The sequence below is a fragment of the Desmodus rotundus genome, chromosome 3 (genome assembly GCF_022682495.2).
Source record: "Desmodus rotundus isolate HL8 chromosome 3, HLdesRot8A.1, whole genome shotgun sequence".
Lineage (NCBI taxonomy): Eukaryota > Metazoa > Chordata > Mammalia > Chiroptera > Phyllostomidae > Desmodus > Desmodus rotundus.
Window position 1 is genome coordinate 25,401,838 of NC_071389.1, and position 16,987 is coordinate 25,418,824.

The following is a 16,987-nucleotide window of genomic DNA, read 5'->3' on the forward strand; positions in this document are numbered from 1 at the left end:
TCTTTGTAGCGTGTTTATCTTAGAAATAGCTGTTCTCGCACTCTCACTGCTTGCAACTTTGTAGAGCTTGTCATTCAGATATGCTTAATACTGTCATTCTTCAAGCAATCTGTGAACTTCTGGCCATGTTAAATGTCCTGCAGTTTAGAAAAAAAATTTTTAGCATTAACACTACCAGGCTTCAGAATATTTCTTACTATTGGGGCTATTCCTAGGCTGCATTTTTCTTGTGGTCAGAATTTGACATACAGGGTGGGACAAAAGTAGGTTTACAGCTGTGCATATGGAAAATAATACGATAATTAATAATAAAAAAATAAACTCTGTGTTTCATGTACTCACAACTATAAACTTACTTTTGCCCTACCCTGTAGTATAGTTCTTTGAATGACTCCTTTCAACACTTGTGCTTCTCTGAGTTAGTTTTCTTTTTCATTTTTTCTTTCAGGGTTGCAGAGCAGTTGCTGGGGTGATTGACCTAGGCACAGTGGAGATATTTCCCATCTTCAGAGCCATGCAAAAGGGCCTCATTGACCATGACACAGGCCTTGTGCTGCTGGAATCCCAGGTTATCATGTCTGGCCTCATTGCCCCTGAGACCAGTGAAAAGCTCTCTTTGGAGGAGGGCCTAGCCAGAAACCTCATTAGTCACCAGCTGTACCAGCAGCTCCAGCAGCTACAGGATACTCTGTCCTTAGTAAGCAGGCTTACTGAGAGCAAAGGCCCTCTTTCTGTAGTGGAAGCAATTGAGAAGAACATTATCAGTGAAAGAGTTGGACTGAAAATCTTAGAAGCTCACCTAGCAACTGGAGGTTTCAGTGTCTTCTTTAATGAGAACTGTATTAACCTAGAGGAGGCTTTTCACCAGGGCCTCATTACTGAATGGCTTCACTCAGAGTTAGAGTCTCACCTGAGATTGTCCAAGAATTTGATAGATCCCAACACAGCTGAGAAAATCGGTTTGCTGGATCTGATGCAGAGATGCATTGTCCACCAAGAATCAGGGTTGAAATTATTGCCTGTCAAGCAATTGGCGGGGGGAATGGTGAGCTTGAAATCAGGCCGGAAGGTTAGCATTTTCCGTGCAGTTCAGGAAGGCCTAATAGATAGGCAGGTCACTGTCAGGCTGCTGGAAGCTCAGCTTTTTGCTGGTGGCATAGTAGATCCAAGAACAGGACACAGACTTACAGTGGAAGAAGCTGTGAGACATAATTTGATTGACCAAGATATGGCCTGTGCTATTCTCATAAGGCAGCTTCAGACAGGTGGCATCATAGACACCGTCACTGGCCATAGGCTGACAATAGATGAAGCAGTGAGCAATGATCTAGTAGCTGCTAAGATTGCCCTTGTGATTCTGGAGTCCCTTTGGTCATTCATGGGGTTCCTGTGGCCTGAATCTGGAGAGATCCTCCCAATTACAGATGCCCTGGAACAAGGTATTGTGTCTACTGAGCTAGCTCATAAAATCCTTCATGGACGACAGCACATTGAAGCTCTATTTCTACCAGCAACCACAGAGATTTGGTCCTGGAAAAAGGCAGTAGAAAGTGGTATGTTGGACAAAGATCTTGCCAATAACTTACAATCAATTTGCATACCTGATGTGATGCCCCACATGCGATTAGCAGATTCTTCAGAACAGAGCAAAGAGAACATTAATCCTGGAGCATCAGGTCTCCTGTGCAAGAAGGGCCAAGCTGAGGGCATGGCAAGCCATAGTGAGAAGCTGTTGTTTCAGCTGATGACTCACAGCTATATTAATGTACGGAATGGACAGAGGCTGCTCCTGCTGGACAATGAGCTGATAGAAAAACTAACAGCAAAAGGTGAATGTCAACCAAGTCCTCTAGAAGTATTTGGAAGTGGACACCAGAGACTAGAAACTCCCAAGGATTTACAAGAATCAGCGAATGTGAAAACCACAGAAACTTTCTGTGATAGGCTGGCTGTGAGGCTACGTGAGTTCCACTCCTCTTCTCCAGACAAGGAATACCCCGATCAGGCAAATCACACCGAAGCAGAAGGCAAAAAGACTATTGTAGTAACAGAAGGTTCCTCTATAGAGAACCCTGAAAAAGACCTGTTTGTAGTAGAACAAAACATAAGAAATCCAAATGTTGATACTTTAAAGGTCATAGGTCAAGTTAAATCAGAGTTTAAAAGGCAGTTGTTAAGTACCAAAAAGGAAGACCTAACAGAAGTGTCTACCAGAGAAAACATCAGCAGAGGATTTCTCCTTACAGTACCCCATGAGGAAGCAGAAGATGTGACCTCGGTGGTGGACAGAGATCCTTTTTCTGTTGAAACACCAAAGGAAGAATGGCAGACTCTGACAAAGACTTCCATTATATGTCAGAAAGAACAAGCAAACACACTTGGAATTGAACATACTCCAGCTGAAACTAGAAGACCTCTCATAAAACCCCAAAGCAAAAAGTCACAATTTGAAGTAAAGAAAACTCTAGATTTAGAATTGGAACTCAAGTCTGAAAATGACATGAATATTCATTCTCTGGACAAAAAGAAAGTCTTAAGTGAAACATTTTTGGGTAAAGATATCCATAAACAAAGTCCCGAAGAACAAAACATTGTGGGTGGTAATACAATGATGTTAGAAAAGACAGATGAGGTGGATCATGATAGTGAAACTTCCTTGTCACGCAGTCATTCTTCAGACTTGCTTGAAGAAGCTACCTTAAATACATTATCTACACAATTGCTAGATGGTGGTATCTTTCATGAACAGACAGGTCAGCAGCTCTTACTGAATGAAGCAATAGCCCGAGGCATTGTGCCCAGTCACACCGCTGTGAAACTTATGGGAAAGCTGAACATGTTTCGGGGTTTCTTTGACTCTCAGACTTGTGAATCTCTGACAACCGAAGAAGTCATCAATGAAGGTCTGATGGATGAGAAATTACTACATAATGTCCTCCTGGCAGACAGAGCTATTAGCGGTGTCTTAGACCCCCGTACCCACACACTCTGCTCAGTGAAGGAAGCAGTTGCAGTTGGACTGCTCGACACACAGACAGCCACCAGAATTTTGGAGGGGCAGGTGGTGACTGGTGGAATCATTGACCTGAAACGAGGCAAAAAGGTTTCAGTGACTTTGGCCTTAAATCTTGGCTTGGTGGACAGTGCTGACCAGACAGAGCTTATAAATCTGGAAAAAGCTTCCAAAGGCAGAGAAGCTGAAACAACAGTTAGGGAGAGATTAATTAGCTTACAAATGGAAACAACTGGAATTATGGACCCTGATAGCAAGGCCCCTCTAACAGTTATGCAGTCCATTGACAGAGGACTTTTGGAGAGAGAGGAGGCCGTTCAGTTGTTGACTAAGCAGGTAGTAGATGGAGGTATCATTCACCATATATCTGGGATGAGGCTTTCTGTTGATAATGCCTTTAAAAATGGCATCATTGATGAAGACTTAGCCAAGCACCTCAAAAAAGTTGAGAATATAAGCTTCCATCAGTTTTTTCACCCTGAAACCAAGGAAACTATTTCCCTCTCTGAAGCTATAAAATTAGATCTTGTTACCCCAGACTTGAAAAGAGAAATTGAAGAAATTCAGGCCTTGACTGGAAGCTTTGTGGATCTCCTTTCTGGGCAGAGATTGACCTTGGCAGAAGCTGAAAAAGAAGGGCTGTTAGTTAATAAAGCAACGTTTTCTTCAGGACTGATGCATGGGATTGTAGATCCTGAGAATTACAGAATTGTCCCCTATTCAGAATTAGTAAAGAAATGTAAGATTGATATTGAATCTGGACAGAGATATCTAGAAGTAATTCCCTTCTCAGACATTAAAGATGGAGTGAGTGACAAAGTACTTACATTGTCTCAAGCAACCCAGCTGGGAAAAGTAGACTTTGCATCTACACTGAAGGTTCTGGAAGCTCAGGCAAATACTGGGGGAATCATAGATACTGCCACAGGACAAAGACTGACATTAGCTTCAGCTTTGGAACAGAAATTGGTGGATGAAAACATGGTCAGAATTATTGCATCTCATCAGGTACTAAATGGAGGAATCATTGACATATTTAACAATCAAAGAGTAAGTTTAAAGGAAGCTATTGAGAAAAGATTTATCAGCCCTGAACTGGCAACTTTGATCGAAATAGATACTCTAGAGTCCAGTGCTCACAGGGCTCAGATCGAAAAGCAAGATGGAATTGAAGTATGTGAATCAAAGAAGGAATTTCTAAGAAAGGAAATGTTAATTACTTCTAGTCAGACTGCTGAAATGAGTTGGGGTAAAGAAGAAAGTGAGAAATTATTTCAAATTGGAAGTCAGTCTGTACAGGAAAAGGTTAAAAGGAGAGTTTCTGGTGGGGAGCAGGCAAAAAAGAACAGGGGAATTTCATTAAAAGAGTTGGAGTGCAAGGATCCAGATGAAAGGAGAGCTGCTCCAGATGCTAATGAGTCTGTCAGTATCTTAATTCCCAGCAATTGCAAAGGCAAATCATTGGACCACGGTTCAGTGATACACCCTCACTCAGAAGTCTGTGATTTTAAACTCAAAGAGGTGGCTAGGAGCAACATGGAAAAAAATATGAATAAAGAGCAGGAAAAAATAATGTCACAAATAGAAATCATTTCTCATATGAAATGGTCTGTGTTGGGTTTCGATCATAAAGAAAGAAGGGAAAACCAAAGAGAAATTATTTCAGAAGCACAAGAATCAAATTGCGAAACTTCAGGCAAATTGCTGAGTGAGCAGATTATGCAGAAACCAATTAATACCAGGGAAAAAAGGAAGAGAGAGGAGAAGGAGATAATTATAGAAGATAGTGTGAAAACATGCAAATCAACAGTTCTTTCAGAAGAAAATTTGAACCAAGAAACTGGCATTAGAGATGACCATGACTCCAGTATAAAGAGTCCATCAGTGGAAATTACCATAAATGAAAAAGGGAAAAAAGATGATGGAGAACTGGGATTTTCTATTCTGTGTAAAGCTGAAGACTCTTCTTCCCCAATGGTAACCAAAAGAATTTCCATAAGAAATCAAGATGCTTTAACATCTTTCAACTCTAATCAGGTCAGTGAAGGAGAAGCCAAAAATTTAAGCTTCTGCTTGACTTTAAAACCAGAAGAAAATTTATCTCAAGAAATTACAAGTGGGGCCCAGAGTGAACCATTCTTTTCTATGACCCCAAGACCTAAAGGGTTGCACTACCAAGAATCAGTTGGAAAAGCCCAAGTTGCAGACACATCCCAAATTTCCAAAACAGACCAGTCTTTCCAAGGAGTTACCAGACAGGAGACCAACTATTATAAAGATTCCTGTGTTACTTCTAAGACTAAGGAAGCCAAAGATTTGATTTGCTCATCTAATGAATATAAAGAAAAATCATACCAAGAAGTACCTTTTGACTCAACAGAAGCCCTTAAATTTGAAGAAATTATAGTTTCTAGAGTAGACCCAAAAGAAGTCAAAAAGGACCTTCATCATCAAGACAGCAAAAGTGATAGTGAATTTTGTGAAATTCTTGAATCTAAAATGGTAACAACTCAGAAAGTAACTGGACAGAAATTTCTAGAAATGTCAAACCCTATAGTTACAGGTGCAGATGCAGGGTCCATTGAAGGTGAAGTGACTCTGGGGGTTCCCAGCGTCTTAATGCCCCTTCTTCCAGAGAAATTGTCTAAAGATGTTTCTCAGAAAGACAGTACAGGGCCTCAGGATGCCACCATTAGTCCCACTATTCCAGACACCAGTGGGGAAAAGACAGGGCCCTTCATAAGTCCTGCAGTGAAGATGGATGAGAAGACACTAGAAGAAAAACTCAGAGAAAGCCCTGGCAGTGAACAGACTCCCTTCCTGACTGCACCCAGGGGAGAGGGAAATGAGGCTATAAATACAGAGCCCTCCAGAGCAACTAAAGTAAGTTACCCAGTGGTGTGTTGTGTTTGTACTTTTTTTTTTTTTTAAGAAATAACTGGTTTAATGCTAACTCTTCAGTGGATACTGAGTTTACATATATATGTAATTGTATGCATACATACATTTAAGGGCATGGCTAAACTTAGTTTACCATTATCTGTTTTTAACAGTTGTTGGAAAATTAGGCAATGACTCTGACAGTCTTTCTGAAATTTGCAAAGATTTTAACATAGAAACTAACAATGGAGCTAATTTGAGATACTGTGGTGATGCTACCTAAAGTTAGAATAGGTTTGGGAAATTTTGCTAAAAGGGTGCTCACAGATTGATAATTAGGAGTCTCCTCCCTCAGGAAGTTAAAAAAATCACTTTTTGTCTATGGATTGGAGAGGACATAAGTAAAATAGCATGTGTTATTTCATCTCACCCTAAGTGTGGTAAAAATTTCAATTTATCAGTAAGATCCAGCCTGTTGTAAAAAACAGACTTAAAGGAGTATGTTAGGTCTGAGTGAGTTGTCTTTTTGGCTCCACAGAATATATTTAACCGACGACTCTGTCTAGAGCATGATGAGAAGCTAGTATCCTATCTGTCTCTATTACGAGACATTGAAATGAGGACCAAACAGATTCAACCCGTGGAGCGTAGCCTGAAAGAGCTACAGGACATGCTGTGTCAGGCCAAGGTAGGTTCTCGGAGTCTTCGTTCCTCCAGGCCCTCCAGCGTGGAGGAAATAGAAACTGGAATGGAAGAAAAACATGTCCAAAACACCACCATATAAAGGACAAAAAATAGATTGGAAAGATGTAACTGGAGATCTCTGAAGAACACCACGAAATACTGGTCTCACAAAAACCACACAGCAGGACAGACTCAAGGGAGGAGTAGTCTGCAGTGTTAATTACAATGGGGAGACTAAGTACAATGAGACTAAAAGGGGGACTGGCACCTGAAAGTCACTAGTGACTTTGATAAGAACATTTTCAGTGTAGTGGTTTGGTGGACTGTAAACTAGGTTGCCATGAGAATAAGCAGGAAGTTGGAAGGTAGGGACAGTTAATGTAGATCATTCTTTCTAGAAGCTTCCTAGTACAGGCAAGGAGGGAGTCAGGACAGTAGCTAAAGGAGGTGGACTGACAGAGGAATGTTTTGAGTAGATTTTGGGGTCTGAGGAGAAAGAAGAGGTAGAAAAGGAGAACGTGAAGTTACAGGAGACATAGAATTAGCCTTGAGAGGGAGGAAGAGGAGCTTTCACTGGAACCTGAGGTTAAGAGTCATCACAAGACTGGAGTCACAGGGAGGGCAGGGGTCGTGGAGGTTTACCAGCTCTTTCCCTATCTAAAGTATGACCTTGGGTAGGGTGGCTGAAGGGAAAGAAAGGATGATGCTCAGAAGAACTACGTAGCTCTCCAGGGCTTATTTCTGGCTTCTCTACTGAAGGCCAGAATATTGCAGACTAGTTGAGTGGGAAGCCTGGCTTGGGATATTTTTATGTTCTTTGGCTTTGACTCCATGGAGTTTGGAGTAGGAGTTGTCCTTTTGATTGACTGCTTTGCATAATGACATTCTTAGAGGCAGTAAATTGTAGTGGAAGGAACACTGCCCTGAGTCGGAAAACCTGAATCCAAGTCCTGGCTCCGTTGCTTATTGTCTGGGTAACCTCAGACCAAACAATTTTATATTTAAGTGCTGAGGCATCTCTTCTATAAATCCAGAATTATAATATCTACTCAGCCTACCTCAAGAATTAGCGATTGTGAGAATCAAATAAACTAATGAATATATATAAAAACATTTTAGAAGCCCTGAGGTGAGAGGAACACGTGTTCACAGCTGATTCCTATGTAACAAGATATCCAGTGACTTGATTTTGGAAGTAACTCCACTTTATCCTCTCAGGTGTTAGACGAGGAGCTGACGGATCTGTCCGCCTTGGTGAGTCAGGAATTGGAGTGTGTGCATCAGATTATCATCAGCCAGCCTCAAGAAGTCCCTGCTCAACTGTTAAAGGCTCTAGAGAAAGATGCCAAGAATCTTCACAAGTCCCTCAACTCTGTGAGTGACACCTGGAGTTCCAGACTGCTCCACCTCCAGGACACTGTGGAAGTAAAAAAGGTGGCTTCTTGTTTTTGTTCACAAAGCTCACAAGGTCTGGGCAGGCTTGGGGACTTTTTAATCTAATTTGCCATTTATTTTTTTTAGACTAGAGTGTTAAATCAGCATGAACAGCTAGAAAGCAAACTTCAAGATCTGAGAGCCTGGGTTGGCAATACCAGTCTTATCCTGAATAGCAGGGAATACGACAGTGAAACAGATGCCGACAGCCTGAGTCGGCGGCTCCAACTGTGTGAGGTAAGCTCTTCACCCGTTCTCAAGCATGTTTCATTCGTCCTTTGAGTTACATCGAGTTTATTTTCCTGCTACAGAAACCAGTATCTGTACTTATCTTTCCTAGAAAGTCTGATTTTCCATTCCAGAGGTAATAAAGTCCGCTCTGATTCGTTTTTTAGGTTATCAGACCCCTGGGGCTTTAGAGATTTTGCTTATTTTTCCTTTCAGCTATTCTTTGAGTCTCCAGAATGGCCTGTTATCGTTATCAAAGGGCCTCTTTGCCCCTGCGTACCTAATACCTGTCCCTTCCTATTTTGCTCAAGATCTAATCCTGTGTACACACATCAATTTCAGGGGAATTTTTGATCTGTGGTCTAGATCATGGCTTGGGCAACTTTTTCTGTAAAGGACCAGATAGTAAATATTTTAGGTCTTTTAGGTCATATGCAAAGGGCCCATTTCTGTGGCAGCCACTCAGCTCTGCTATTGAAACATGAAAGCAGCCATAGGTGGTACATAAATGAACAATTTGGGTATGTTACAATAAAACTTGATTTACAAAATCCAACAGGCAGATTTGGCCAGAGACTATACATTGCCAACTCCTGATCTAGAGAGATGCTTTTCTTCTTGTTAGCCCCAAATTAATTGATACTTTTTAAATCAGTGAAAGATACAGACTCTAAGATACATACGAGCCAGAGGGTTTTCCCCCCAACATTGTCCCTTTTTGGGGGGAGTTATACTTAAGATACTATTAGATATTACACAGGTTTGTATGCTCTCTGCTATAGATACCCCTCTCCTTAAACTCTTTCAAAAAGTCAGAGCAGAACCAAAGATGTCTTCTCCTTTTGTTCCACACTCTCCCTGTTCCCCAGTCTTAAGCAGACATAAAGGTCTGTCCATGGTCAGGCTCCTTGTGTACAACTTCATTCCTCTTTATCTTGCAAGAATTGACCTGCCTTCTTCTTTCATACCCTTTTGTCCAAGATACAGCTAGGGGAATGGGTAGCAGAATGCTCACTGACAGGGTATGATAAAGAAGCAAGGGTGAACAAATTGGTTGTTACCCGATAGTTATGGGAATGTAAAGTGCGGCATAGGAAACAGTCGATAATATCCTAAGAACTACGTGTGGTGTCAGATGTCTACTGGGTTTATCCAGATGATCACTTAGTAAGTTATATAATGTCTCAGCACTGGGGTGTGTGCCTGAAAGTGATGTATTACTGTATGTCAACTATAATTGAAAAGTTAAAAAGTTATTTAAGTATGGAAGAAAGAGAGAGAACGGTGAGAAAAATCCCTGTGATGTAGTATGAGATACAAAAACGCATAGCGTCTCCTGCATTGGTTTCTCCCCTGTTGTAAGTTATATGCATTCTTTCGTGGGAAGAGAGCCACAGTCTCAGCCTTGTTTCCCAGTGATAGTTTCCCAGATCCCTGTGTTCACAGGTGAAGGAAGCATGGTCTACTGATAAATACCCACAAAACCCTCCCAGCCTGCTTTGCAGTATTGCTGACTGCTCTCAATTTCATAATAATAGAGATGTAGATTTATTAATTGTTTTTATTGCATCCAGTATTACAGCTGAGGGTCACCAAATTTTTGTGGAAAAATTACATGCTTTTAATTATCTGAAAATAGATCATTGTAGTGTTCAGGCACTTTTACTGGTTTATGGGAGCAATGTAATTATATATAAGGAAGTCTGACTGTAATCCTTTACAGTTATAAACTGTATAAGCAACACTGTTTACTGTAAAAATCAAATTTTAATTGAATAAATAAATATTTTCTCACTTCTCACCTACCAGCAACTCACTGTTGGACAAACACAAATACATTTTCAACCTAAGAAAATACAATTAGGCAGATATATTTCAGACCAGAAATTCATGTTATACTTTCCAAACCTTAAAAAAATGGTTTTATAGGTATCTGACATTAGCTCTAGTATAATCCTGTTAACATAAATAAATAAAAGCTTGCTGCGTTGGAAAATCAATATGCAGTAAAGGAAACCTAATTATAATCTATGAGTGTGTAGAGACCAGACGCGAGAGAGACTTCCTTCCAGTGGTGATTTGACTCTAGAAATTATCAGTGTCAATTATAAAAATACAGGCAATTAACCTCTCATTGATTATGTTGATTCTTTGATTAGAACCAACAGCCTCTGCTTCAATAGAGAATTAGAAGTTTCATTTCTTTCTTTTTTTCTCTTTTTTTTCCTTTCCCTACTTACTTTAGGATTTGAAACAGCCCATGGCTGAAAGGAAATCTCAGCTGGATGCTCTTGCTTTTGATACTCAGGTGTTTGTCTCCAAGCATGCTCAGGACTTGTCCCCTCAGCAGAGCCGACAGATGCTGAGGCTTCTGAGTGAACTGCAGAGGTCTTTCCAGGACCTTGTGGAGCAGACTGCAGCTCAGATGAATGCCTTGCAGGGTCATCTTCAACAAACGGAGAAGGCAGCCCTGGTCAAGGTCAGACTGAACCAGCCTCTGGGCTCAATTTGTCGTTTGGGATGTCGTGCGTTTGGGTTTTCTGGCTAGAATATATCTACCACGATTCCAGGAGCCTGTGTTTACCAATTTCGAAATTTCATTCAAGCCAGCTTGGTTCTGGTCCAGGAGGCAGCTGTTCTGTTTTTCTTGCCATGTTTTTGGTTTTATGTGTGTGTGAGAGAGAGAATATATGTTGTTTACATGTGTATGCATGTGCAAGTATTTTCTTTTTAATAAGACTCTCCCCTCACTATGTCTCATTGTCTCTGCCTTTCAAATGAAAATCATATCCCCAGCCCTTTTTTGTCCCTTAGCATTCTTTTTAAGGCTCTTAAGAACATTTAGGTACTCTGAGCTCTTGAGAAGAATGGTTTTGAAATCAGTTTTATTCTGGGGCTTTTCAGATGATTAATACTGAAATTCCTTGACAACTTTCCAACAGCCGACAAGGAAATTTTTATCAGAATCATATTAATTTTTAGCACCTCTTAAATCATTATTACTGTGTAGCACCATTCTTCACACTGTAGTGCCCACTGCATATATAATCATAGAAAACCATGTGTTGAAGCAGGAATAATACATTTTCAGGGGGAAAGAACTAACCACCCTACTACCTTCCATTGCAACCCTCTTCTTGCAAAACTCAACATAATTGCATTGATGGTAACATAACCTTAGAATACCAAGAACGCTGCTTAGGCCATTTCTGCTTTTTTAATAATAAGTTGGAATTCAACAAGAAGATATTAGAATTGTCATTATCACTAGCAACTCCATCTCAGGGTCTGCTTTGTTAAATACTGTGCAAAGTAGAATCGAGCTTTTGACAAAAGTCAGGTTTAAAGGAGATCAGGTTAGTCAATTCCATGTCTTTTATTACTGCTTAGTTGTTTCAGCAGGTGATACAACTGCATGTGAACACTCTCTCTGAGCACATAATTAATTTCACAATGTTTATTAACATTGTTATTGTCAGAAATGTTCTGCTTCTCTATATATTTTCCCTGAATGCATGTATATGTCTGTGTGTTAACTTGTTTGCTTTGCTTTTTTCAGATTCAGTCTGCACCCATCCTAACCCATGAAGATCCTGTTTTACAGCTGAAGAGCTCTTAGGAGTTCTCTTCCAGAGCCCTTCTATTTGTCCTAAAGAGGGGGAGAGAGGGCCAGTTTGGGCACCTGTTTGTAAGTGCAGGTGACTAAAATGCCATCAGAAGGTAGAACCTGATGGAAAATGGTTTTAGAAGGATGGTCAGGAGAACACATCATGCTCAATTGCTCAATCAGGTGCTTCAGTGTCAGGCTACTGAGATGAGATCTGGAGCAAGGATCAGGCACAGAAACATATTCCTTCCCTCCCCGTGGGCCTGGCTTTTCTCTTTGATATCCATATAGACACCTGAAGGTCTGAGCCAGTTGCTAATCTTGGGCGGTTTCCTTCTTCTCAAAATAGGCAAGCCTCTCATGCCTGGGAAATACAATCATGCCATTTTAATGGGTGTCTGCATTTGTGAGACATTTGATTTATAAAGTCAACTAAATTATTAAGAAGCTCAATTATGAATTGTTTATGAATTGAGTTTATAAATTGTCCAGTTTCTTAATATTTTACCTCCTAGTCCAATCCTTCTAATTTTCCATATTTTGACTAATCTGTAGCACCTCCTCTGGTTCTGGTAGAGGAATTGATCAGAACCAATAATTTATTATCATCACCATTATCAACTATGGATTTTAAGCATCTGGCTCTCTGTTCCCCATTTCTAAGGATGATAACAGCAGTCTGGCAAAGGAGCTCCCAAACCAAAACCTAGGAGCATTCTCATTTGAAATTAACCCTGATTGTAATCCAGACCGTACACCCAGATCAACAGATTGTCCAGATAAGGGGAGCCTTCTAAATATGATTTCTGTGCTTTTTCCTGTTCTAGTCTCCCACCAACTTTTCCATCCTTGAATTATAACCTTGTCTTATATTTTAGGGAGTTATCTTGTTTTTGTAAAATGAGAATGATTAATAGTCTTTTGGCCCTTTTGCATTTTAATTAGACCCTGCAGAAACAACAAAATACTTGTCACCAGAAACTGGAAGATCTTTGCAGCTGGGTGGGACAGGCGGAAAGAACATTGGTGAGCCACCAAGGTAGAGCCACCCAGCGGGATCTTGCTGCTTTGCAGAAGCACCAAAGTGACTTGAAGGTCAGTATGAGTTCATTTATTTTTTGCATTCCTTCAACAGATATTTATAAAGGCTTGCTTGTGCCAGGTGCAGTGCTTAGTGTTAGCAACCTAATGGTAAATATCCCTGCTCGCATGCTTACATTACAGTCTAGTGAAAGAGAATATTATAGATAATCACAAAAATATACAAATAATGATTAACTATTATATCTACAAGGGGTAAATTACATGGGAACATATAACAGAGAGACCCAGTCTAGTCTAGGATGTCTGAAAAGATTACTTTGAAGAAGTGTCACTTAAACTGAGAAATGAAAGATACATAGGGGTTAAAGCACGAAGGGGCAAAAGGAGGAAGAGCATACGCAGGCAGAGGCCTATATATCTGTTGTGAGGTGGGAATGGGATCCAGCTCTACATATTCCAGAATGGAAAGAAAGCTAATTCAGCTGGACTGAACAGAACAAAAGGAAGATTAGTGTTGATGAGGCTGGAGACTAGGCAGTACCGTACGTATCATGCTGGTTCTTAATAGCCTACAGTAAGGATAAGGAGAGTATAAAGGCCTTGACTCAGCCAGAATCCTGTTGTCAACTCTTCTTTATAGAAGAATGATCTCTTTGAGGATAACTCATTACAAAATAAAAATCTCTGCTATTCACCATGTTTATGGGGCCTCCTTTTTTTGTCTTCTTTAAATATTTTCTCAGAAACTTCAATTTAAATTTTGCTTAGAAAATTAAATATTAGACAATTTCTTAATTTAAAAAAATATTTTTAAGTGTATTATTTGCATTGGTTTAGACCTAAACCTTAAGCAAACTATAGTCAGGGACATATGTCTGTTGCAGGTATGTCATACCAGCCGTTCTACCTTCATACTGTTAGAGGTCTGAGACACGCTAAAGTTAAAGGCTCTGCCATCCCTGTTTTCACGTGTTCAGGATTTACAGGACGACATTCAGAATCATGCCGCCTCGTTTGCCAGTGTTGTCAAAGATGTTGAAGGGTTCCTGGAAGAGAACCAGACCAAGCTGAGCACCCATGAGTTGACAGCTCTTCGGGAAAAACTGCATCAGGCTAAGAAGCAATATGAGGCTCTCCAGGAACGGATGCGGGTGGCCCAGAAGGAGCTGGAGGAAGTAGTGACCTCAGCCTTACAGCAGGAGACTGAAAAGGTAACCAGACTGCTATGGTTCTTGGTATTTTGCAAAAAAGGACATTTTGGTACCTACGCAAATGAAAGATAATGAGGGGAAACTGCCACACAGAGCATAGAATCCTGAAAAAGGACTTATTTCAGGAGCAGGTTGGTGAGCCAATGTTTTCTTTTTATAAGAAACATCCTAAACATCCTGACTTAAACATCTTTAAGTCAGGAACAGTTAGTAGGAAGTTCATATTACCCCCCCCCCACCAAAAAAAAAAAATCCAGCTGTTTGTATACCTAGTATTCTGATTAACTGAAAATGTCCAAAAGAATTTAATGAGGAAGGGTAGTACCCTGGGGAGGAAGATGCAAATGGCATATTTCTTACATGAATCTAGACTGGCAATCCAAGAGGGCTAGGGGAAATAACCGTCCCCCAAGCTGTCACTGTAGTTTCAGCGGGAGTCGTGACACTGGGACCAACCTATGAGAATGTCTTCTGCACCCCACTCTGCACTGGAGACTGAATCAGAATACTTTGTCTGGCTGTGGACTCTAATGCTAACAGGGAGATAGAGAAAAGAGAAATAAGTTACCTGAAGGCGAATTTGAACTACATGTATGTATCACTTGGCATATTCTTTTTAGTTAATTAAAATACTTGACAAGTCAGAAAATAGTTTCAGAACTCAATGCTCTGTTTGGCAGAGAAAGGGTAGGAGAAGTTGGTATTTCCCTTAGGGAAGAGCAGCCAGGTAACTGAGTGTGACTGTGTTATCTCTTACCCTAGCAAGCTGGTGTGTCCCTTTTGCATACCTAGATATGATACCGTGGGGCCGCGCTGGGGTACCAGGACTAAATCACCTCTTAATAAAATAAAACCACTTAAATCCTGGGATTTGCTCCCCCTCCCCATTAAAGCAGTAAGATATAGACAAAATATAGAGGTTATTTTAAATAATTATTTTTCTACATATTTAGATGCTCATTCTTTTTTGTGTGTTCAAAGGCTTATTATACCCAGTCTTAGAGCTTTTCTTTTTCTTTAGCATAAAAATTTCCTTTTTGATTTAACCTGTAACTGCTGAACATCTAAGACCTTCTCACTGAACATCTTCTGGCTTTCAGAGTAAAGCCGCAAAGGAACTGGCAGAGAACAGGAAAAAGATTGATGCTCTCTTGGACTGGGTGGCTTCAGTGGGATCACCTCGTGGACAGATGGAGCAGCCGTCAGAGGCTAGCCTGGAGAAAGGCGCCTTGGATACCCCTGATGGTCACATGGGAGTGAACCAAGCCTCAGAGAAACTGGACAAGCAGTGTGAGAAGATGAAGGTGAGGATGTTAGCTTGTCCTTACCATGCTATGGACTCTCTTCTGCCCTGGGCAAGTCACCATAACCTCCTTGCTCCTAAATCCAGTGAGCACTTCTCAGTTCCTCTTCTTTGATGTCTCAGCAGCTTTGACACTGCAGCACACTTCCCTTGAAATACTCCCTCCTTACTTTACATAGCACTGCTCTGCCCATGATAATCTGTATTCCCTCCCCCGAGACACCTTTACAAATACTGATATGCTTTTAGGTAGTATCATAGGCCTCCTCTCTCATCTTTCAGAATATGCTTTCCTTGTGTAGTCTCATCCATTCATAACACTTCAGTTACCATTTGCACTAAACAATTATACATATATATTTGTCTCCAGCCCAAATATCTACCCTGAGCTTCAAGCTATTGTATAAATCTATCTTTCTTTTGGCAACTTGGAATCAAGCACCTCAAACTGAAAAATAGAATCCCTGTTTACTATAATACCCCTCCCCCAATTAAACATGTTCTTTATTCCGATGTTCCCATTTAATTTTCTGAATTAGACATCATCCTAGATTCCTTCCCCTGTCTCACTTTTTTATATAGAATCAGTCATCAAATCCCATTCACAGTCAGCCAGACTATGTCTCCACTGAGATGTTACTGCAGTTCAGACCACTATCAGGCCCCGCTTGTATTATTCTAGTAGCTTCTACTGGTCTCCTTGCCATTTGGCTTTTATCCTCTCATCCACCCCAACACTAAGTGATCTTTCTAAAATGCTGTATCCTTTTAATGGTTCCCTCTTGCACTCATAAAACCATTTCTTAACTATTTATCTCTACTCGCTTATTTATTCACTTAGCAAATATTGAGTACCTGCTATATATCAGGCATTAGAGGTAAACCAGTGAACCAACCAGATAAACTGTCTCCTGGGACATTGACTCAGGCACATCATATTGCATGTTTAGAAGATGATTATATATTCAAGGCACTTAAGAAATACAAGGATCATATATTTTAGTAGTGATATCTTTCTAGCACAGAAAACTGGGCTTAGCTGGAGTGATTCTGTAGAACAGCTTGTGTGGGCCATTGCCTTACTGTGTATTAACCGGATTTCTGCCTCTGGCATGCCCATCATGCGCTTGGAAGATTCATTGTAGTGTGTCCCCTAAAGCCCTGGCACTCTTGTAGCCGCACAGAGCGGAGATGGCTCTGCTGTCACAGGAACCTTCCTGACACCTCTTGCTGGCAACAGTCAACCTGAAGGAAACTGCCTGGGAAGGAAACTGTGTTACTTCTGGGTGGATGGGTTGGAGGATGAGAAGGGAACACCCACGTGGTGCACAGACAGGTTGTGGTACTAGACGCCCCTGCTATCTACTTGAGCAGTATGCATTTGTCACTGCAGCTTCGCTGAGAGAGTGTGGGACTCTGAGACTATTCGATTACTCTTGATACAGGTTGAACCTGGATGATATTCTGAAGAAAAGTGGGCTATGGTCCCTCTCTAGGTTGTTGCATAAACAATATAGATAATTGGGAACACTGACTGAAATCCTACTTACTTCTGTTAGACTCAGGGAGAACATCATTAAAAC

At 40.7% G+C, this 16,987-nt stretch overlaps 1 protein-coding gene across 18 annotated transcripts in view; it reads left to right on the forward strand.

Moving 5' to 3' along the window:
* The window catches only part of MACF1 (microtubule actin crosslinking factor 1), a 320,700-nt gene that overhangs the window by 202,300 nt on the left and 101,413 nt on the right, over nt 1–16,987 (forward strand). For 12 of the 18 annotated variants that reach the window (XM_045190859.2, XM_053920914.1, XM_045190876.2 and 9 more), the window contains 8 exons: nt 449–5,896; nt 6,432–6,581; nt 7,796–8,011; nt 8,099–8,248; nt 10,485–10,718; nt 12,792–12,941; nt 13,868–14,101; nt 15,202–15,405. In XM_045190859.2, coding sequence (XP_045046794.2) covers nt 449–5,896; nt 6,432–6,581; nt 7,796–8,011; nt 8,099–8,248; nt 10,485–10,718; nt 12,792–12,941; nt 13,868–14,101; nt 15,202–15,405 — 6,786 coding nt within the window. The remainder of the gene's footprint in view (nt 1–448; nt 5,897–6,431; nt 6,582–7,795; nt 8,012–8,098; nt 8,249–10,484; nt 10,719–12,791; nt 12,942–13,867; nt 14,102–15,201; nt 15,406–16,987) is intronic. The other 6 variants (XM_053920918.1, XM_053920921.1, XM_045190872.2 and 3 more) reach the window with 1 other exon arrangement.